The sequence below is a fragment of the Copidosoma floridanum genome, unplaced genomic scaffold (assembly GCF_036245765.1).
Source record: "Copidosoma floridanum isolate Cflo_tuat_1 unplaced genomic scaffold, Cflo_Japanese_pri ptg000019l, whole genome shotgun sequence".
NCBI lineage: Eukaryota > Metazoa > Arthropoda > Insecta > Hymenoptera > Encyrtidae > Copidosoma > Copidosoma floridanum.
The window spans coordinates 2,880,457-2,903,818 of record NW_028321896.1 but is presented as its reverse complement, the minus strand read 5'-3'; the positions used below and the strand labels follow the sequence as shown (position 1 = coordinate 2,903,818).

The following is a 23,362-nucleotide window of genomic DNA, read 5'->3' as shown; positions in this document are numbered from 1 at the left end:
TTCACTCTCCCTCTCTCTATATATCGCTGGTATCATCATCACAAGAGTACCAGGGGCGGTTATTGCGGTCTCTAGGACTAGATTTCGCGGCTGCATTAGTGGTCTTTCTATACCGTAGTTGTAAATTCTAAGAACAGGTCCAGTGAAACCAGGAAGGGTGAGCGTTCCTGTCGCGTGGGTGTCGAATGAGCCGGTCGATTGATTTCCTGCTAATCCCTTTCGTATGGGTGTACCGATGGAACTTCTCCAAAAGAACCGTATGGGAAATTGGGGGACGAAAACACCTACAGCCAAAGGGTTTTGGCGCGAAGAGCCGAGCGTCGGAGAGAAAAAGGAGCTACACAGCCGCGGACGTCGCGACTTTTCACTTTTGATTTATCGCGTCGACTTTTGTTTCGTCTCATCCCTCTGTCTTTGTCTTCCCTTCCACGCGCGCCTTCGTACTCCCTTTTCATTTCACCCCCGAGCCAAAGAGATATTAAAACTCGCGGCCCGGGTCGTTTAACTTTTGCCTCCCCCCAGCACTGATTGATGATTGGACCCTCGCGCTCCTTCTCGCCCGATCAATTCCCGCTCTTCTCGCCATAGTCTGCCGTGGCACGACACGGATGGGCAATATACTTTTGCGGGCGAGAGAGCACAGGGATGTTTGTGTATAGCCGTTAATTGAACGATTTTGCAATTATGTGTGAGCGACGTGATTTCACGGAACAGAGTCATTGGGGGTTGTTGGGAAATTGTTTCGAAAAAGAAAAAAAGGTTGGTGCATCATTCCGGCTCAATGAGATTTTCTGGTGTACGTAAATACCAAACAAAAGACGATAAGTCGATTCGTTTGGGTAACGTAATTGAGCGATCGAGTCTCAGCCGGGTAATCGTTGAACAATCAAGGGGCTTCGACCTGATCGGGCGTAATTAAAGCAGCAGACCCTCGTCGGGAGACATAACTGGTTGAGAAATTGATTATAGGGACAGGAGGAGGAGGAGGAGGGAGGGAATAGTCGACGATACACCAGCGGTAGCCAGCGTTACTCGCTTCCTCTGCGTTGCATAAGAGGGCGACGATGAGCCGCAGATGTGTGCCGTTCGCATCATGAGCCAAGTCTTTCTCTGGCAAACACGCACCACCCGAACCGCAAACCTGGTTAACCACGCCTGCATCATTTGATAGTGGTCTCCCCTCCATATCTAAATTGGGATGCGGGTTCACGTGAGGGACGACCATTGTTTACGTATATAATTGGTCGCGTTATCTTTGCCGTTTACAATTTTTCGTTTTATAGATATCCACAATTACGTTGTCAATTTTGTTCTTTTACATATTCATCACTAATCTGACTACTGGTTTTGCAACAATGCAGAAAACTATGGTTTTGTAGACAGACACCATGGGTTATGCAATTAATAATCATTATCTTGGGAATTATTTCATAATTAGTTAATTCAAATACGTTATTCAGACAGTTTTTGGTCGAACCATTGTTGGCCGGAAGTACAGGATGTTTTTACTAGAATAAACAGCGATATTTTCGATGCAGGACCTGAATTAGGGATGCCCTGAGTGGTATCTATAGTTATTGCTACTTATTGGCTATATCTGCATTACCGAGGAGAAAAAAATGTATTTATTTTCCCCATTTTCTAGTAAACAACAGTTTTCACTTTTAGGCCACACTGGCACACGAAAGTAAATCTTGTAACGAGAGGAAGAAAGAGAAAAATTTTAACGAGAAAATGTGAGAAACGCTTGATCATCAAAATTTTATACCAAAAATAATCAAACAACTAGGCAAAATACAAGGCTATGGAAATATTTTCTTGTTGGTGGTTATTGAACGCCACACATTGTCTGTTAATTCACTCACGTACGTGCTGGCAGAAACGAGGCTATTCGAAAAATTCCAATAAACATGGCTAGCTCTGTATAGTCCATCATCCAAAACGTCCGGCCCATCTCGGAATAGAACGACGCTGCTTGGGTCAGCGATAAGCTTGAAAAATGAGCGGACGATTGTCAAAGTCATCCATGCGAATTGTCGTCCGGGAACCAGTACCTAAGTCTACTTTGGACGATTTTCACATGCAGGACACAGCTCGCCTCGAAAACGGTAACTTCTTGAGAGAGAAAAAAAAACGATGAGTCGAGAGTTGAAAAAAAATGGCAGGTAGTGAGACAGCCAGCTAGACATATACATATATAGAGTCCAAACGGTGGTAACATACATTATACGTATAGGCTGTGCGCCCCGTTACGTATATACATGTAGACGTACACCCAGTTCTTCGGTGTTTTCTCAAGAAACGGTGTGGGAGGGAAGGGTCGGCGGTGCAGATTAGTATGCGGTGGCTGTCACTCTCTCTCTCTCTCTTTCCCTGCCCCTTTCCCGTCCATCCTCGCGAATACTCCGTCAGCTAGACCGTTAATTTTCCATCTCGTGACTCCAATCAATCTTACAGCCCGTCAGCGGCCCCATCTTTCTCTCTTTTTCGTCTTTTAAAGTCCCTCCTCGTTCTTACTACGCCGGCTTCCTTGATTCTACACCCCTTGGAACTACTTCTCTCCCCTTTTGTTTTCTCATTTCCCGGTGTACGTGTACAGGAAGGGCGCATCTTTTTTTTTGTTTATTTTATTATTATTGTTATCTTTTTTTTTTTTTTTTTTTTTTTCACCTCCCAATCGAGGTTTAAATAAATCCCGACACCGCTGTGTTCATTTTTTTTGGGTATTGGTTCTGCTTGCGAGGGATGAGTTGATGAATCATTAATCAGATCAGGGGAAAATGAGGGGCCGATGCCACGCGTGATGCGGAGCGTGAGTAATGGTATACATCTGTACGTCGAATGTACGCTGCTTGAATACTTTTAGGCCTTTTCCGTTGTTGGGAGCTTTTGTTTTTGTTTTCCATGCACCAATTATGTAAATATGCCCTTCAAGTGTGGTGGGTGTTCCTTTTTGAGGGATTTTCGCCGTTGCTTTTCATGGAGTAAGAGAAAATATTTTGGAGCAGAACATAATCTACGTAGGATTTTTTACTATAAAAAACTAGCTGCGAGTTGGAACGGATGAAAAATATAGGTTTAGTACGTAGCTTACAATTTTTTTTATGTTTATTAAAAGAAAAAAAAAAAAAAAATTGTATCTCATCTTGTAAATTGATTACAATTAATTTCATTGGCTTAGCTTACACGCTATCTTGTACGTTATAAAGGCAAATTTCTACTTTCAAATTTGATTTTTCAGAATTATGAAATCAACAAAACTTCCAAGAGAGTTTGTGGTATTAGAGCGAGGTCATGTGTCCACGAGTATATATATGTATAATTTTTTACTTGCTCTAACTTTTTTATAGTCAACTCAGAGTACTTTTGATCCTTGATTTTGTTTTTAGTGCTATCCATGTCTTAATGCTTGTAAAACTTTTGTAAAAAGACGGATGTTTCTCACTTTAGTGACATGTTTACTTGTACGGGAAGTAACGAAAATTTAAATCGAGATGTGTAAAATAAGTTACGAGCAAACATTTTTTCAGAGCCAATGAAACAAGACAACAAAGTACTTGCTATTCTAAAGACAAATTTCATACTGAAAGAAAATTTTTTTAGAATCAAGAGAAAATATTGACCAGGATAGTTCCTAGTTAATTATCTTTTGAAATAATATTGTACTCCCTTACTTTTTGTACAAATATTTATTTGATGTAAGAAAATATTTTTAATGCAAAACAGTATTGACCACACGTATACTGAGTTAAAATTCCGGTAAATATTTTCCTGCTTCTACGAAATTTTTTTCTTTCGGGGTATATTCAGGATCTACATTTTGTTTTGTGTTGCAAGAGTTACTCTTTTCCCGATTCCATTCTAACCTTGTACTGTTTCTTTGTACCAAACTCGCGGATAGTGCTACTTTTTCTAGACGCAGCGATGCAACTCATCAACTAGAAATTCCTTCGTCTCGAAGACAAATTGATGAAATTTCCATGATAGCACGTAACATACCCTCAGTAATTCTCAATTGAAAGCACAACACCGTACATTTCCACCCACCATTGAGTCTCATCGACGACGACTGTACAGCAAGCTGTTTAATCCTCGGTAGAGACGCTAACCGCACTCGTGTACACACGAACAGTCGAGGACCCCGGGTCGGATCCTTACCTCGTTGCACCGACTTTTGCTCGTTGGCCCAACCCCTAAACGAGCCCATACACACGTCAAGTCCGAACTTCTCATTAAGCGCCCCCCCGCGCGAGTTGTTAGGCGGTCCGAGCGCTAAGCGCTCCAGTTTAGCTGAAATTTCGGGGCCACCCCCGCGCAAGTGCGCGCATCCCCTCTCGAAACTCGCGCTACACAGCCTCTTTCCCGGAGCAAGTTTCAACGTTGGCTCGGCGCTAAAGAGCCGAGCCTCAAATCAAGCCACGGACGGTAGCGCGGGATCGGAGGGGGTGGTTAGTATAGACCCACAACATCTTAGCCAGAGTTAACGGCTCTTGATAAAGCCACGGACGCGTCGCTCAAGGGCGCTGCGAGAGAAGCTTGCCACTGATAACAAGTCGAACTTGACTTGCCGTGCGTTTTCGAGCTCCCAGCCCCTCCCCTTGCCGCGAGAAATTGGCAATGACGGACCCTCGGTTTGATAAAGACAGGGAGGGACTCGGCTTATCCCCCGCCAAGTGCGTCGAGTTGTCGCTCTCGGTGCAGAGTCTTCATCTGTATAATCACCGTGAGATCGTTACGGCGTGTTGCCCGAGCGAGCGGGAATTTGTGGATCTCGCCGGTGGTGCGAACGATGTTTCCGGATTTCGTTCGCATGTTTCGGGAGGGAGTATAATAATTCATCTCGTTGCTGGATTGTTAGCGAGCCGTGACGAGTTTCCAATGGAGTTACGTCTACGTGTTTTAATTAACGAAGGTGACGCTCAACGTAAAATTTCGTTCGCTCTGTTTTCGGGGATGCATATATACATACGACTGTCTGGAGTATTATTCGTTGTGTGGTATTGCGTTTGAATAGTGTAAATGTACAAGTTTAGGGGGGGGGGGGTACGGCACAGTTCGTGATTCGATTGTTCGAATGAGAAAAAAATATGTCTTGGAATGGTATAATGAATCGTTGATTTACATATAATGGAAGTAACATTGTCACTTAGCATGTTAATTTTTTTATTTTGGTTAGTAGACGTGACATCCAATGAACCTTAGAATTAAAAATTTGGACAATACCCGAGCAAATTAATTATCAACTCATAAGTGTTGCTTTTTTTTCATTTCATTGAACTTTTGCATCCCGTGACAATGAGATTACGAGGATTCAAACACATGAGAATTCAAAAGATGCATTCAAGTGGAACCATCAAATACGTGTCTTTTTTCATGTAATCACATGGATCCAAATTTCACCTCGCACCGCAGACATTTCTTGTAAAATTTCGTTCCTCGAAAGAGCAAGCTTATACCCTTGCATATTCCAGCCGATACGCCAATCGCCCCAACAGACAACTGTACTCTCTCTCTCTCTTTTGCTTTTCTTCAAGCTCATTGACACCGTACATACGCACCAACAGCAGCGCACATATTGTGGATTTTCACCTTTGCCTTGTACCCTGCTCATATCGCGACTCACCTATGCCGTACCACCAGACTCGCCCTTCTGCATACGTATTCCACGCGGCAACGCCGGTGAGATTGGCAAATTCGCACGTCTCACGCGCTTCGAAGCCACTCGCGCGCACGGAGATAGAGCCCCTTACCTATATATATGTATATACTGTACGTACACATATTCCCGCAACACCTCCGTATTCCTCTGTAGTATATGTATTCCGAGCGCATTTACTTTTTTCCTCCGTGTCTCGCGAGGGAGCATCCACCTCTCGATCTCACCCCTCCTCGCACGCCCAGACTCTTTCTTCCTCCACCCCCTATATATACGCCTTCGCAACGGTACAGTGGCGTGGTCGCTTGTATAATTCATGGGGCAAGCCAGCGTGGCTCGTGCGGTCCGCGCGGGAACGTCCGCCGAGTCAACGTTTCGTCCGTGGTGGAACCCTCTCGGCATCTCAATGCCGCTGACCGACCCAGGGGGGGGGGCTCGGATTAGCCCTCAGGAAATTGCCAAACTTCTTCGCTCCGGGGGCAGGACCTCGGCCTCGCGGAAGTAAGCGAGAGGAAAGTCTATTCTGCAAAAGTCTTTCTTTGGAGCGAGTTACCCCCCTCCTTGGCTCTGATGATCCGTGCATGCCCACTTCACCGGCCACATTGACTGCTTCCCTTGCCCTTTTTCTGTGGTTTGTCTTTGGTTACCGATTACTTTTTTTGTGTAACGTTGATCACATTTTTGTACAACGAAAATATACCGTACATTGTTTTCTTCCTTTACGCAGCCTTTTGACCTTCTTTTATTGATTACATTGTTTGTACTATATCAAACGTGCTGGGGACAATTTACATTTGATAATTTGACCATTAGTTAAATTGGACGTATGACTTTTATTTGCGTGTCTCTCTACCTTCCCACTCGTTGTTGATAGGTAACCGAGCCCTCACGGATAGGTGATGTACGTTGAAAGAGTATACGTTTCATCCGTACCGTGAAGTATTGTTCTGGAGATTGATCTGAGATTTTTGGCAAAAAGTATAATGGCAAATGATTTATAAATCAATAGTTTTCCATAAAGGGTAGCTATAGGAGGCTTGGCGCATACAGGTGAAAGAGTACTGCTCGTGACTGAGTGGATTCATGTTAGTGACCCAAGAACGAGGTGGCTTGCAATTGAGAAAGCGGCAGAGCCCACAAAACGTGGGATGATAATGATAAGCGTGTATTATAATTGTGACGTGGGTTGCAAAGCGTTTGAGCGCCACAAAATCCAGTAAAAAGCGATACGCGATGGATAAAGACGACGGAAAATGTTTAATGAAAAACATTTGGCTGTTGTGTAAGCATCAATAATAAGTTGCTGGTTATTTTTTTTCTGTAAAACTTGCCGAAATCGTACGAATATTTGGTATGTGCAACAAAACATAGCTAAAGCTATTGGCATTGATAATACTCGACAAAAGCAAGGCCAGACTATTATATACTTGCCGTGCTCTCATATTTGTACACAAAAGTGTAATATTTTACTGGAATTGATCTACTTCTGGTATCTTTCGTATACTTTTCTGTAATACAGTGAATAAATGAACATAACGAGTGCTAAAATTGGCTAATTTCTAACGAGAGAGAATTTATTACACACTCTTCAATAAATGCATGGTAAAGATATACTTACCAGTCTCTCTCATGATGAAAATTCACCAAACTTTGCCTCATAAAAAATTACACGATTAAACGAATTTGCTTTGAAAAAAAAAAAAAAAAAAAAAAAAAAAAACCTTTCAAGTGTCCAATGCTCAGTGCTTCCATCAATCAAACCCTCTGGCTCATTGCTCCGCAAAAGTGTAATTAAAAATTATAACGGTGCTTGACGACGATTAATTGCCTGAATATTTTAATGCGCGCCAGAGCCCATCTAAAATTGTAAAATCTTCCCGGTTCTCGATCAAAACAAACGCTCGGATTATACAAAACAATATCCTTCCATGAAGCATCAAAACAAAATCACCCAATACCGAATCCGCGCCATCATCATCAATCATGCGCGAAAACCTTGATCGATAAGCCAAGCTCTTGTATCATACCACCCCCGCGGAGGCGTGTACGTACTCGTGTCGGAAAGTAATTAGCATATTTGTAGTTAACAAAACTACCGCGCACCAAAAGACGAGAGATGAAGGTAAAAGATGTTTCTTTTTGATAACGAAAACTTTATTTTATTAAAACAACTGATCTGATCTTAACATATATCAAAACTGCAGTTTTGGTATTTTTTCTGAACTGAGGAGGACGCACACTTTTTTTTTGAAAACAAAACAACTTTTTTAAACATGACAACGCTTGTCGTTCGAATGCACTTGTAACTATATGCTCGTTTGATCCGGGGCAGCATACATCGCCCTCATTCTTAATGGTCATCGAATTACCCCTTAACGACGCCTCCTTGACCGAGAGTGTAATATGCTTGCAAGGAGGAGGAGGAGGAAAAGCCCGCACTTTTTAACAAGATTCCTGCTTATAACGAGCCCCTCGAAAAACGCCGAGGTTCCACCCAACTGTGCTTTACACAGCGGGGGGGGGGGGGGTGAGGCCTTTCCCGTCCTTGTTTCTCGAAAGAAAACTCCGTCTTGGGTGGCTAGAGTAGGGAAAAATTCGAGAGAGCGAGGGAAATGAATTCATTTTTCACGAATGAATTCCGCGGGGGGGAGGGGTGGTCATCCGTTCCCTTTCAATTAGCGTTTCTCGCCAAGGCGATCGCGAGCCGCGGCGAGGAGGGCCTTTGTTGGGGGAGTTGGACGGTAATTAGACTTTCACCCTCGGCTCTTCCCCTCTGCCCCCCCCTATCGTTATTCCCTGCGGCGATTCGACCGCATCGTGGCTTCGTACATCCTTTTTTTTTCTACAGCATCTCTGCGTTGGAGTAACTTGAAATTCAGGGGGACGTCCGGGCCTGTATAGGTATCGACTGCATGTATCGGAGTTCATTGTAACGGTTCCTCTGGACTTTCAGAAAAGTGTGCATAAATAAAAGGTATAAATGCTACGTCCTTTTGTGGTGTGACAGAAGGGGAGTTTCTGAGGCAAGGAAGCACCGAGTTCGCGAGTAATTAATAATGGATCGGATTTGGTCCGGAGAGTTTTGCGGTAATGAAGTTTGTTGTCGAGGCTCGGATGAGAGGAGGCTCTTTTGATGTCTGGTGAGACAGTTATTTTCAATGCAAGAGGGCACTTTTGTCCCAGAAGAGCTTTAAAGAATACATTTTATACATTATTGTATCAAGTATTTATCCAACAAAGTATACACCAACTTTTAATCAATATGTATCACATTATACCATTTTATCTGGGCCGTGGTATCCTTTTTTCTTGTTTTTTTTTTTTTTTTTTTTTTATTAATTATAACCCCCTGTTTGTCGTTTAGTTGCTCTGTCAATAGATAGTTCTGCGGATTCATCTCACTGTGTGTCGGGATCAGTCTGACTTTGTCTCACTTTTGAAACACAACTGCTCTACAGGATCAATTTGAATTAATACCTTTGTCTTTGTTACAAAACTTATGATTTTCATTATTGAAGGGAAGAACATTCCTAGTCTTTTTACTGCCGAGGTCAGAGAAAAATTTGCAGATCTCGATGAAGTACAACTTTTGTGTGTGTCGTCCGGAAACAGCTAAATCTGTTACCTGATACATTCCAGAACAAATTACTAAATAAAAAATTCGTAGTAACTTGTTTTTTGTAAAAAGTGACTGTTCATTACAATTAAAAAAAAAAAAAAAATTCCAACGATAAAAGTATATTTCTACTATCGATCAACCCACGATTAACGTTTAACGTGTAAAACCGTTATCAGTTGCAGCCATATACACACAACAAAGTTTAATTAACTCCGTAAGTGAAAATCATTCATAAAAAAAGGCCCAGCCGTCCATATTTTTCTGCGTGATTCTTCAAATGACGAGATCCACTGGTGCAAAACTAATTGCAACCTCGCAAATAAAAAACACAACAAAGCCAAGCCATAGAGAGTTGCTTTGAAAAATTTCAAGTCCTCCTTACAGTAAATTGCCGCAATCAGAGACGACAGCAGTCGCTGCGCAAAGCTGGAGAAAGTCTCACAGCAGCGAGCAAACGTAAACAGCGAGCTTTGCCAGCCTTTCGAGTTGTTTGAGCCTCTCCGTCGATAATTAAATCGTCCAAGTGACAAATGTGCCGTGCAGATACGATACAAATATACATTTAGAGAGAAAGAGAGACCCGAGGATGCTCGGTTGCGTTGTGTTACCCGCAAGAGAGACGACATCTCGAAGCACAAACGGCGGATTGAATGGGATATTGTCGTTGCCGGGCGATGGTGCTCGTTACCAAAGGCACGGGAGGCGGGGGGAGGTGAGCGTTTTGCGTCGCGCTCGGAAAACCAGGATAGCATAAATTAGGCGAGATTTAAGCGGCGAGCGAGATGGACTGCCAACGAGACGGAAAGAGAGGAGACAAAGGGACAAGGGCGTTGTTTGTGGTGGGACGTAATATCGAGAAATAAAAGGGAAGGGGGAAAGGGCCTCAAGCGCTTTCCTTAATCATAAATTCATATCTCCGCGAGCACGCCAGTTTCGTTTCCAACCCCCCGTCTCTCTCACTACTTTCCCCCCACCCCCTCGTGTCCCGTACACAAAACGCGTTTTGGACGCCGAGTGGTGCTTCTACCTCTATTTCTTTCTTTTTTTTCGGGGGTCTTGAATCTACTCTCCCCCACCCCCGTCCGCGGGACGGCCGGCAACGACAAATCTCTTTTTTGTGCCGCTTAATAAAACTCGCCTGACATATCTCTGACTGCTACCACTTAATTCCAGGAGAAAAAGTCACCCCCACCCCGGCGACCCTTTTTCGCTGTCTGATGGGCCACGTACTTTTGTCTCTGCATGGAACCTCCTTCTTTTTACCTTGAGAGAGAGAGAGGGTACACCCTCTCTTGGTGGGGGTGAAGTGAATAAAAAAGGCTTTTTCCACGTCTTATTGCGCTCGTGGTCTCCAGTATCTTATTTGCACAGCGAAGAGGAGTTATTGTACACGGTTCATTGGAATTCCCTTGGATGCGCAAGCAACGCGCGGATTAATTGTTTCGCTTGCGAGTGTTAGGGCTGACTCAGGGTGGGGGGAGAAATTTCCATGTCGATTGGGAGCGGGACGATTTTGCATCACTCGCTTCGGGATCCAACGAAATGCTCCTTCGTCAGTGATTATATAGGAATCGACTTGGTTCTTCCAACTTTTGTTTTTCCAATCGCGGTCGGGATAGGCTTTTGATCATTTAATTGAACGTCCGTAGTGAAAACCAAATCAAGCTCGGAGGTAGCCACTCGACCGTGAACCCCGTAAAATTGTTGAAAAAAGGCACGACTACTTTGAAAATTCTCTTATAAAAAACGCGCAGCAATTGATGTGTGTATGAAAAGGAAAAAAAAATCCTTTCTCGAATGTTGAAGGTACACCCAGTACGTAAAATCGCTCTTTGAAAATTCGCACGCGTCAACGAGAGAGAGAAGGAGAGAGAGAGAGCGCACAAAGATCGGATCGGATGGCTGCTGGCCATTTCCTCGTGTCAAACGTGAGGGACGCGGAAGAGCGTTTTTCCCCTACTCGACAGACATGGACGGACCTTTTTCCTTTTTTTTTTTTTTCTTCGTCCAATGGCGCAGGCCCTTTTATGCTAAACGACCGGTTCATTTGAATGAAGCTAATGCGAAAAACCGATGCGTGCTAATGGACGGCCGGGACGGGAAAAGCAAAGACCGAAGCTTTCCTCTCCACACCCACGTGCCCGTCACACGTTTGCTCGACCAAGTGTCCGTGTGTGCGTTGTTTGTGACTCACAGTGTATACATATATACCTTGGGATCCTTTTATTCTTCTGGCCGGGTCGTCGTGTTGGACGTACCCGTGTGGTCTGCGATCCTTTTTCTTCTTTCATTAAGCCTGTACTAATTAATAGTGGGTCATTGGGAAAACGTTTTCAACGACATTAGTCGCGGTACACCACTTTTGATCGTCATATATACGTGGGAAGACTTTAGAAATCGAGGGACGATCATTTTCGTATACGCACCCATACGTATGTGTAAGCACATCTCACAGTCCTGTTTTCGCGTCACCTTTTTACTTCACCTCGATGAATTCAAAAAAACCTCCACTCCCCCCCCTCCCCCAAAAAAAGTAAGAGATTCATCCCCTTTTGTCACAAAATGCATAGAAAGACAATTGTAAAAATGTACTCACTGTAGAGCCGAATCGTTCCCTCGGTCTCGCCTCTCGGGTTCTTCGCCACGCACTTGTACATTCCGTAATCCGCTTGCTGAAAGAGAGGACAAAAAAGCAGAGGTGCCCAATTAAACTCGCGGCATTCGAAATCGGGGGTGCATGTGTATCGGTGAACTGTCGTTTGAGGGCTTTACCACCACTCCGCCGGGGACGAGCAAAAAAAAAAACAGAGGATGTACGTGGGGTAAAAAAAAAGCCGGGCTTCGGGGAAATCGATAGCAACGTGTGTGTATACGCGGCACGGTGGCTTTACGGCTGGTCGTTAAGCGCCCGCGAGTTCTCGGGGATGCGCGGCAGAGTCGCCGGACAAGTTTTCGCGAATTGCGATCGTTTCGGCGCGCTACATTTATTTCGCCTTTGTGCCCCGGCTGTTGACCCTTTTTTCCCTCGCGGGTTTAAAGTTGCCCGCTTCGCGTCCACCCCCCGAACGTGAATATATTTTTCTCGTGTCGCTACGGAAAGCTACCGGCCCGCGAAGCTATTACGAGTAAAAGCATTCCTGCTGCCGCCGTTTCGTAATTTTTCGCCGTGTTCGAGCAGCGGGGGACTGTAAGACGCACGAGAGGACTTTCAGCATCCATTGTTTCGACCCGATTTTTTTTATTTTATTTTTTTTATTTTGGCATGCGGTCTTGATCAGTAATGGATGCTCGAGTCGTGCTGTTTACATTGAAACCCGATTTTCTCGGTGCGCACTTGCCGGAAAAGTAAATCGATGGTCGACAATATACACGGGATATTTGCATCGGTACGATACGCTTGTGTGGTGAGTTGATGAAAAATTGAGACTAGCGGTGATTAAAATGTTTTTTTACTTTTTAGCGAATATTCACTCATTTTTCGGTAAATCGCAACTGATGCAGAATTTTGATTCTATCGCTGATTTTGAGTGACCGGCATTTTATTGATTTATAGTAACTTAAATTTAACCATGCATTTTAATCAGTGAATATCAACTTGTGAATCAGTGAGATTTCACTTAGAGTAAGCTATGATAATCAATCTCATTACGATAAGCTGTTACAAAACATAATAAAAGCCCAGAAAGTCACTTTTACTGCAAAATCTGCGTATGTACTATTAGCAAATGTATCAGTAATTGATTTTATCAACTGTTGGCCTCGGTAAAATAGTAACTGATTCAGTTTAAGAGGATACTCTTTGTTTCTCTACTCAAATGTGAAAAAAAAAAAAAAAAAAAAAAAAAACTTATTTAATAACAAGAGCAACGGGGCTCACCTGGACATTGACGATCGTTAACGTCATGTTTGTCTTGTACGATGGCTTCTCGGGCGTCGACATGACCCTGTATTGGTCGCTCTGGTGGATCATCACACCGTCGTCCTTCGTCCAGTAATTTAAGGACGTCGGATGAGCCTCCGTGTGACACTCGAGGGTGATGGTATAGCCCAGCGGTACGCCGACCAGCTGATGCGGTATCCACAGCATCGGGGGAACTGAAACCACGAATGCATCGAGGATTAGCCGATATATATGTATAGGGGCTATTGCGGGGACGGGGCCGACGTGCAAGCTTTTGCGCGAGTGGGGGAAAGGTTGAGGGAGTAATTAATGGACTCATGAATGTCACTATCGACGATACCTACGTATAATACGCTGAAGGACAATAAATGTCTTTATTAATTGCCAACCCTTTTGGTCATTGTTCTCCTTACTATAAAGATATCGTGGAAGTACAAATGATGTACTATATGACTCCTGTAAATGATGTTAAAAATATTTTTGTGTCCGTTTCATCGGATAAAGACACAATTTGTGAAGTAGGTAATTCCCAGCTAGACGAGCCATAAAATCGTAACAACACAACTATGCGTGGCCTAACTTGTGTATTGACTTACGCAGGATGATATATTATGTATATGCCGAGGAAAAGAAAAAGAAGAGGAAGGGGACGCAATCGAAAACTTAGCCACTCGCGATTCTTGTTTGGATAAGACGAAACAAACGATCCACGGCGTAACTCGTATTTGCTATTTGGAAAAAGTACCCATATCTCTTTTTCAAATCCGTTATATGGCAGAGTAGTTAATTCCCAGGGATATCGGGATGGTATTATTATTTTTCCGAAACCTCGAGATTTCGAGATTCATGTAAATTCGGGAGGACAAAATAAAGTGGCTTGTCGTTGTTCGTATACCAAATCTGCCTTTTCGTTTTCACAGTCCCGAGGACGATGGGCGTGCACGGCAGCAGAAGAGAAAAAAAGAGAGGAGGGCAGAGCGCCCGTCTCGGATGAAGCAAAGGGGGACCCGACACCTTCTTAAAATGCAAAACAGCCGAGAATGAAGCACGACTCGAGGGAGGGAGAGACGAAAGGAAAGATATCGGGTGACGGAGTTCTTATTGCGAGAACGACTACGACGACGTGCCGGCATTGACTTAGGACCCATCCGAGACGATTTCTCCTCTTTTTTGCAGGATCCTCTTGCCATCTGGGGAAGGAGAATCAATAGAAATCTCGAGAATGGCGCGCGCGTGTGAGGTGTCGAAGCAACCGATCTTTTTTCGATCAACTTGCTCCACCGAAAGAACAAGTAAACCTGGACTTCCAGATTCTTGGAGCAGCTGAGGTGGAGGAAATCAACAGGGTATACAATATGGGAGAATTTGACTTTTTAGACGGCCATATCGTTTGTACCCCCTTGTGGATTCGTAGCAACCTTATCGAAGATAACAAAGCCCAATGCTATGGAGCCGGCTCGGTGGGTCGATCGAGACGAGATTTCTTCCAAACTCAGACCATAGGAGTCAACCCTCTGGAGTAAGACAGAAGCCAATACTAATACATCGTCAGGATGACATCCACAGGGCTGATCTCGTTATCCCGAGCTGCGATTCGATCTTACGCTTCGTTAGCCAACACCCAGTCTGTCAACGATGTACAGCTACTCGTTGCATTTGAACGGAATTTCGTGACGTTACTCGGCTATAATAGTGGCAAGGTACATACATACCTACTAAGAAGTCAAAGGAGAAAAGAAGAAGTGTACCCAATATACCCAGCGGGGCTTTGTTGAAAATTCACCGCAGGACAAAACGGGCGATGACGAAGGTAACCGTTGGCGGGCGACAATTCAGGCGCTGAATTGTGGGAAACAATGGGGGAGGGGTGTGGGGGGGGGGGGCGAAAGTTAATTCAGCCGGATAAGTTAAACACCATGTGGAGGTACAGGTACGCTCTCTTGGGTAATTCCGAGCGAAGTAGAGCCCGCCTCGGCAATTGCTCGCTTTGTGCGCGCGAGACACTTTTGCAGGTGCAGAGTGGTGACATACTGACGACGGGGACTCTTAAATTTATCACGTGTACCTACGGCTCGGGGCGTTTTGATTTGCACGTGAACGCCAGTCGGGGATAGCTCAGCCGTACAATTGCAAATCGACGCTTGAATGGTGATTTTTTCCTTTTCGTCATCCGAACTATCGTAGGGAACATAATGGGTCGAAGAACAGGAGAAAAGCTGAATTTTTGGTTTTACGCTTGAATAAAACTTTTGCAAAGCGCACTTTTACTCGGCTACTAGAACGAGATGGTAATGTGATGTTTGGACGGGAATCGTTTGTAACTGTAGATCATAAAATGGATTTTGGAACACATCGAGGTTACTCGGATTACAATAATAGTTCCATTATAAATAAGAATTTCGCCCATACTAGGTTTCTTGCTCATATTAGTTTTACGAATATGAAAGCACCAAGAGTTGTCTTGAAACATTGATATTGATCCACATGACTATTGATGATTTCATCGGTTTACATACATCGATTTCTCCAGAAAAGAAATGGAAAAACACAAGTGGGAAATCGCTAGCCTCAATAATTTAGTTTACATAGAGGTTTAAATGGATAAATACTGTCTGGGGAACAGTGAAAAGTGAATAAACTATTGATTATAACTGGTTACAACTTGGATCACACTCTTTTTTTCCAAAATGGTTATTTTACAAGGGGTAGCCGTATAAAATAAATTAATTAAACTTCCAATAAATAAAATGGACTTTGACTGGATTTACGAGAAATTGATAACACTTGACAGACGGCAACATACGCAAATAGTATTAAGGTAGTTGTTTCCCAATATATAAGTCAATCGTATACATAGATATACAGTACTAATGTTATGTTCATACATCATCCCGTATTCGTAATATCAGAGAGAAATGTGAATGCCTTTGCATGTAACATAAGCACATAAACATATACATATATCTACTTGTACTCATATGACAATATGCCGTTGCCACATACGCGATACTTACTTGGTTATCTTTAAAAATCAAACGAAGAGCACTTTTTTGATTACTATTGCTTTAAAACTGTGTGGTAAAAAATTCTCAAAAAATTATATGTTACTTTACTGTCTGAGGTAGTTTTCAGTAGTTTTTTAATTATTTATAAATATGGGGTAAGTTATACTTTTTAAAACAATGGGGCTATGTAATATTTACACCATTGCTCCAATGTTGAAAGAGTGATTTTTTGACGAGAATATTTCAATAACGACGTGGTAAATCGGTCTCAAATTTTTTACACACATTTCTCGACGCTTATATTAGTTTTGCTGAAAATTTCGTACCTTTTTAGATACTTTCAATTCATTGAAGTTGAAAGAAATCAGATCGATATCCAAATTTTACGCAAGTCTCTTATAAAGTAAATAAAATAGTTCAAAGCTCAGTGGTAGGTCACCAAAAGTAACTCTGAGCCTTCGATGTATTTATCGGTAATTCAGACATGCTGCACCTACAACACTGATTTCGGTGCTTTCAAAGATTAAGTGATTTCAGTAGCAGACAGCCAGAGCGATCAAATAGTTAATACACTCGCTCGAATTCACCCTCGTATGGGAGGCAGTGTCGAGGTGTATGTATACATACATACTGCCTGCGTGTACCTACGACTACGACGATTAGCTCAAACTTTCAACGTTTCCTGTCTGCCGGGAATTCCGTTGGAATTTTAATACCATCTACCTCTCGCGTTCTCGTGGTGAGAAAATGTACTCTTTTTATACATCCCTCGCACGTGCGTGCCCGTGTGCGAGTATAAGTGAAAAGTTCGACTCTGAAATTCATAAGTCCAAGCCAATTTTTTCAGCGACTCTGAGCTAATATCCAGCCGGGAGGGAAAGAAAAAGTACTGCCGTGAACGTGTCCTTACGACTATAGGGAGTACATCAATGATATTCTGTAATGTACGATTGTCCATTATTTATTCATTCTTTCACGATTGTTTTTCTTTGGACTTCATAGTTGTAAATGCCACGTTCAATATTTTCTCACGAATTTTTTCATTTGTTTTCCTCATCAAAAAATGAAATGACAATGAGTGATAAATATCGACATGGTAAAACTGAAGTATATTGACACGATATGATTTTCAGGGTAAATATTTCTCGAATAAATCATAGTATGGAACACACTTATTTGAAATGTACAAGCACACGAATAAATCAGCAAACAAATGATGTGTACGCTCTCTTACATGCACGTACAGAAGATTTGTAATATTAGATGAGAAATGCGCAAAATGTGTTTCATCGTGCAATTAGGAAAAACCACCCTTCTTTGAAGATACGTTTATATGCATACGAGCACAAGCTTGGACCGTGGCAACAACTGAAAAATAACATTAGAATCACAGAATATGTGAGCCAAACAACCAATCCCGGCTACGTGCACTGTTGCGAGGGCATTAAATGGTTTTTGGAATAGTTCAAAGGCACGAGCAAGTTATTGTTAAAACATGCACGTGCAAGCTCGCTGACCTCCCAGAGCTTGACCCAAACGCTGGCATTGGCGTTTTCATGCAGTGCCCTGGAGCAATGAGCTTTGGGACGATTGGTATTTAAGGCAGCTTTTCGCCACTTTGTAATAGATGAGAAATAATTAGAGGCAACCGATCAAAAGTGCAGGTACGGAATACCATTATGGATTTGACTAATTCCTGTGTATTACGGGAGATTTTTATAAATAAGATATACACTTTTTGATCAACATTCAAGGATACGAGCAATGATTTATTCACACCAATGTAGGGGATGAGCTCCATGTGTTCCAGATTGTGGACGTTGGATTTTGTACTTTGAATAGAAGCGTTGATTTGGTGTTTACTGTAATTTTTCTAATAACAAAATCAAAGTAATTTTCATACAAGTGTTCCGATTAAAAATAACTACAAGACAAACTTGGTTATTGCCGTGGTTAGAGTTTTAGTGCGCCTTGATAGCGAGAGCTCGTTTCTCTGGTAATATAATTATTCCGACGTAACCAATATTGGCCAAAGCTATAAGCGACGTCGCACGAGTGTTATAAGTCATTATTAAGAGCATTCTTGCTTTGTGCCAACCAACTGCTACCTGCTGTCTTTTTTTAATTTGCACGACATTCTGAGGATTCCTCCTTCTTTGGACTATACTCCATCATTTTCTTTTTGTACACCCATTCCACAATTATTATTAATTTTCGAGGGCCGTTTTTGTAACATGCATGCCAAAACAATTTAGCTCTTAAAAGTTATTTCTCTGAATTGAAATTTACATGGTAGAAGAAGTAAGTGTAATAACGAGATATGATTTTCTTTGTAGGTGCAAATTAATTTGAAAAATCTTACTAGAGAAAATTAAAATTGAATTTGCTGTTCTAGTTCTAGACACATCCCATGGGTTACTGAGTAGAGGTGTATTTGAAGGGAACTACCTACATGTGGAAAAAACATCGCGTCGATTATAAATGAAAATAAATATTCAAAGGAAAAAGAGAGGCACGTCAAAATAGAGTTAGCAAAGACATGAAAGGTACACCTACATGGAGTGCTGTAATGCAAAAGAGAGAGAGTGGGTATCCCGAGGGAAGGTGGACGAATATTACCAAGTCGTTTCTTTGCAAGCTTTCAGCTGCTTTGACTTGTTTAGGGCAAGGGCAAGAAAACAGAAAATAAAAGGTAGGCACAAAGCGAAAAGGACGTTGTTGCTTATTACCATTTTTTTTTTTTTTTTTTCTTCTTATAAAAAATGTGGTTAGAGGCGACGCTTTGGATTTGATGACGCGTAAATCCATGTAAAAAATGAGGAAAAAAAAACACATAAGAGCTACCTACGATGCTTCTAAATGTTGAAGGGTTGAAAAAAAGGTAAAAGAGAAGTACGAGAAGAAGGTGATGTAAGCTTAAGAACTAATTTATAGCGGGCAAAGGAAGAGCCACGACTTGATTGAAATAGATTAGCGTTTAATTGCGTTTCAGCTCCACGATTGTTTTGCCATTTTTTTTTTTTGACCCGTGTAATCGAAACGTTAGCTACGTGCTTTGGCAGACTATGCCCAGTGCACACAAGAATCGTGCACATTTTTGTCATGCACAGTTTGTTACCATTTTTGTAATTAAAAATATTCTTTGGGATAGTAATTTATTTGGGTACTTGCAATGCTTGAGAAGCATGATTCGTTTTGTTAAAAACATAATGCGATTAAAGTAATTAGAGCTTTGACTTTTATGGAGATTTTTAAATTTCTCAACGGCACGGATATGCTCCCACGCATGTATGTACATTAAACAGAATTTCACGTAGAATCCAAATGGAGTACAAACTTTGGCAAACGCGAGCTTGGCTCTCAGCTCTCAAGGCTTCGCAAATTTTATCCTCTAATTTCTGACACGCTCACGTGTGTTTATAAACACTTTACTTTCAGCTTGGTATTCCCCACTTTTAATATCAAATTCAATATAAAAAATATCCTCGTTTTGTGATATTGAGATGACGTTCACCATTCACGTATGTGTTCATTCTCAGTAATCTTTACTACTTTAGTACATATACTACCTTATCTATCCTACTTACAACATTTCATACAGTAATTGCGAAGAAAATTGGCTCTTGTGGCCATGTTATTTTTTTCTAAGATGTTTAGTTTGTCTCTTGTCTTGGTTTTCTAATCTTGAAATGATTTTTGCTTATCTGCATCGTGTATCCTCTTTATGCTTGTTTCACATTTTTCTAATTTTTTGCTTTCTTTACTTCGACGTATCGTTGTTAATTTTTCCCACTGTGTATTTTTCCCGTCTTTTCTTTCCCGAATAGAGGGGATGAAGATCTAGAAGAACAGTATTTTTACCAAAATAAGATTGCACTACAAAAAAACTTTAGTATTAATGGATTAACCCTGTGCACCTCGCACTGCAATAAGGTCGATTCCCTCGTACGAGCGGGCCTCCAAGAAAACTGTCCATTCCACAAGCCATTCGGAACTCATCCCTCGTCCAAACTCGTTTTCCCGCAACTTTCTTTAATACGTATACATGTGTGTATATATATATAAAGTTGCAATGATTTCTAATCAGCTCGAATCCGTGCCAGCAGCCAAAGCGATAAACTTTGCCGAACTCGGGTGCAAGGAAAAACCGACGAGAATGAAAAACCGTCTTCGGTGCAGGCCCAAGCCGTTCTCCCCCTCCGAATGTGTACACACGACCACACGTATTACACACATACAGAGATATCGAAAGCACCACGGAAAATTCGCCGATAGCTGCTGCCATTACTATCCAACAGCAGTAGCGGCAGCAGTTGCGAGAGCTAAAAAGATCAAGAAGAGCAATACCACGTATAGGGCGCCGCCCTTCTCCACCACTTCCGTCCCCCATACCTATATATATATATATATAACTCTTTCAGTCAAGTTGTCGCGTAGGGCAGAACGAGAGAGAGGGAGGGAGTCTGTGTGACGACGCTTGACCCTTTGGCTCCATCGTGAAACTGCTATCGGAGCACGTGCGCGTCGATGGCGTAAGGCCAAAACTTTCCCAACAGTGGCAGTATGGGTGATGCTGGTGGTGGTCGTTCATGGTATTTTGAGGAATCAGGGAGGGGGAAATTGGAAGATGAATATCGATCCATAACGCCCGTGGCCTCGCCAGACTCGACGTGGCCGTGTATATATATGTACACACTAATATACCTCCACGTCAAAGCTTTTCATGCTGTCTACCCTATGTGGACACTATCCAAGTTCGCAGGTGGCGTGTGCGTGTGTACCGAGGTGATTGCGCTTCATGTATTGTGCAAACACGACCGCAGGAGTGATCAAATCTTAGAAATCCAAAACTTGTCGCAGTTACGGAATGACCCAAGCCTCTACCTGCATATATATATAAACTCAAATGGAGGCTCGGATCTGTCCAACTTAGTTAACGGGCTATCGGTTTGATGAACCTCATTGTCGTCGATTAGACGATACTGCCTGTGCATCCGTAAACTCAATCTTTGTCTTTTTTTTTTTTTTTTTTTTTTTTTGTTGATTGAGCCATTTTTGGGAAACTAGGCCCATATTGGCATACTTTATTGAGTAAAGTCTTACATTGATTTTAAAGAAAATAATAGTTTACAGTTTGATATTACATTCGTTGAAAAATAAAAACATAAACGTTATATCTTGCACAGAAGGTGCTGAGATAATCATATCGATGCTGCAGGGAGGATACAAGTTAAAGGTACCTGCATTGAAAAGCGCCTGATTCTTCCAGTTCTGCACTGATAAAAATTTCAATTAACCGCTCCGCTTACCCGTTCAACCGTAAAACATGATTCTTATTCTTTCAACTGCATGAAAACAAATTCCAATTTTAAGTGTCGACATTTCAGTCCGTTGATCTCACCCACGCTTGTGCATAAATGCCGTCACAACCGGGTTATTAATACCCTCGATTACAGCAGTTAAAGCCTTTTTTATAGGCTGAAGACTTATTGGTGTACGTGTATACGGTCGAATAAAAGATGGCAAGGGGAAATGGGGAGAATCTATTGCCGGCCGATCGAGCCATTTTGTCACTCGGAATGGGCCGGCGCGCGAGTTATGTCGCACCCGCGGGCAGTACATAGCTCGCGGATGCGTGTGTAGTTGCGCGCACGATCGAGGCCCCCGATGGGTGCGTATATATTCCCTTTAGCCCTCGGTGTACCAAATCGGGCTTCCGAAATGTATTACGGATGATAGTCGTCCGGAGGGAGATAGAATTTGACGCCGATTCAGTATAGCTTCCCGCGATTACGGGTACGAACGGACGGACATGGTATTTCCATTCTCTGTAGTTTACTGATTTCTGTATACCGTTGCGAGCGATCCGCTGGTTACTTGTTTGGTTTTGTTGTGAGGATAAAAGGCCAAAGTGATTCCTTTGAGAGTCTTGATGAGGCAGGTTTCAACATTTATCGACAGTGGCTTTGTTTGGCCAAAATTTATGCTTCACACCGATCGATTTTAACATTGGCGTAAGCTCTCGTGCGGCAAAAAAAATGGAACACCACATTTAGATTTTTGTATCGAATGTTTTAGAAAAACAACAGTCAGGTTTTGACAAATCGTAAAATATTAATGGAATAGAAAAACATGAAAAAATACGTACACCCATTGCTTTCATCATAAAAAGAAAGAAAGGTATAAATTAGTAATGTACACTGTGCCAATTTGACCATTAAACCCACGTTACTCAAAAGTTGAAAAATATTCATGCATACATTGTAGATTTTTAAGAGCAATAGATTAATAAAACTTTCTTTCCCCTACTAGAATTACCTTTCTTTAAAATGATCGCGTTGTCACAAAATTGTCTATACAATATTGCTCTAGCTGAAAAGTTTTGGTTATACCGATCGCAAAATCCATCAGACTCCCAACTCGTGATAACAATTGCATCGATTTCCCAAATCGCAACGAAATGTGCACGCATACATAGTAAACTCCATGTTTTTGTTTGATCAAAAAATTCTCACAAATTATTTGTCACGCAAAAGCTACTAAGCCCCACAGTGAGTCACAAGCCCCAATCGCCGTCGATTACACGTTCCAAACGGGAAACGCACGAAAAGCGTAAGCCGTAATCTCCCAGCCTGCAAACCCGATTCACGAGCACGAGGCGTGAATTACGTACAGAAACGAACTAAAAACGCGTCGCCCCAGTCCTCTGGTCTGCCCATATACTTACTTGCACTACTGAAGTGAATGAAAATTCAAAAGTTCAGCCACGCACGCGCAAAGGAGGGATATAATATGTCACGGGGACGTGCGGGGGCGTAGAAAAATGAAAAAAAAAAGAGGAAAAAAACAAACAGCAGCTGAAAAAGACGGAATAGAGGAAAAAAAGACGAGGAATGGAGGGAAAAGGAAAGACAAGGCCGCGAAGATCGAGGCGCGCGTATTTATTTGAATACCGAACGTGCCGCGTAACGCGCTCCTTTTTCCCGTGTGTATGTAAATATACACTTGTGCGCGCACGTATAAACACAGTTGTATTCGAGTCCCCGGAACGACGTGCCATTACACCGTGGCATCCCCCGAATACCAAATTCCTCGGCGATCCGTGTACGCGTACCAAAACTATCTCGGTTTAGGTGCAGGGTAGACGAGCAGAGAGCAAAAGAGACTCTGTGCTGCCGTTG

The 23,362-nt window shown here is 42.4% G+C and overlaps 1 protein-coding gene across 1 annotated transcript in view; it reads right to left on the bottom strand.

The window, feature by feature from the left end:
- The window catches only part of LOC106636937 (lachesin), a 168,353-nt gene that overhangs the window by 15,454 nt on the left and 129,537 nt on the right, over window positions 1–23,362 (bottom strand). Inside the window, exons 6-7 of the mRNA XM_089593077.1 lie at window positions 13,153–13,370; window positions 11,872–11,947 (exon numbers count right to left, since the gene is read on the bottom strand). Coding sequence (XP_089449203.1) covers window positions 11,872–11,947; window positions 13,153–13,370 — 294 coding nt within the window. The remainder of the gene's footprint in view (window positions 1–11,871; window positions 11,948–13,152; window positions 13,371–23,362) is intronic.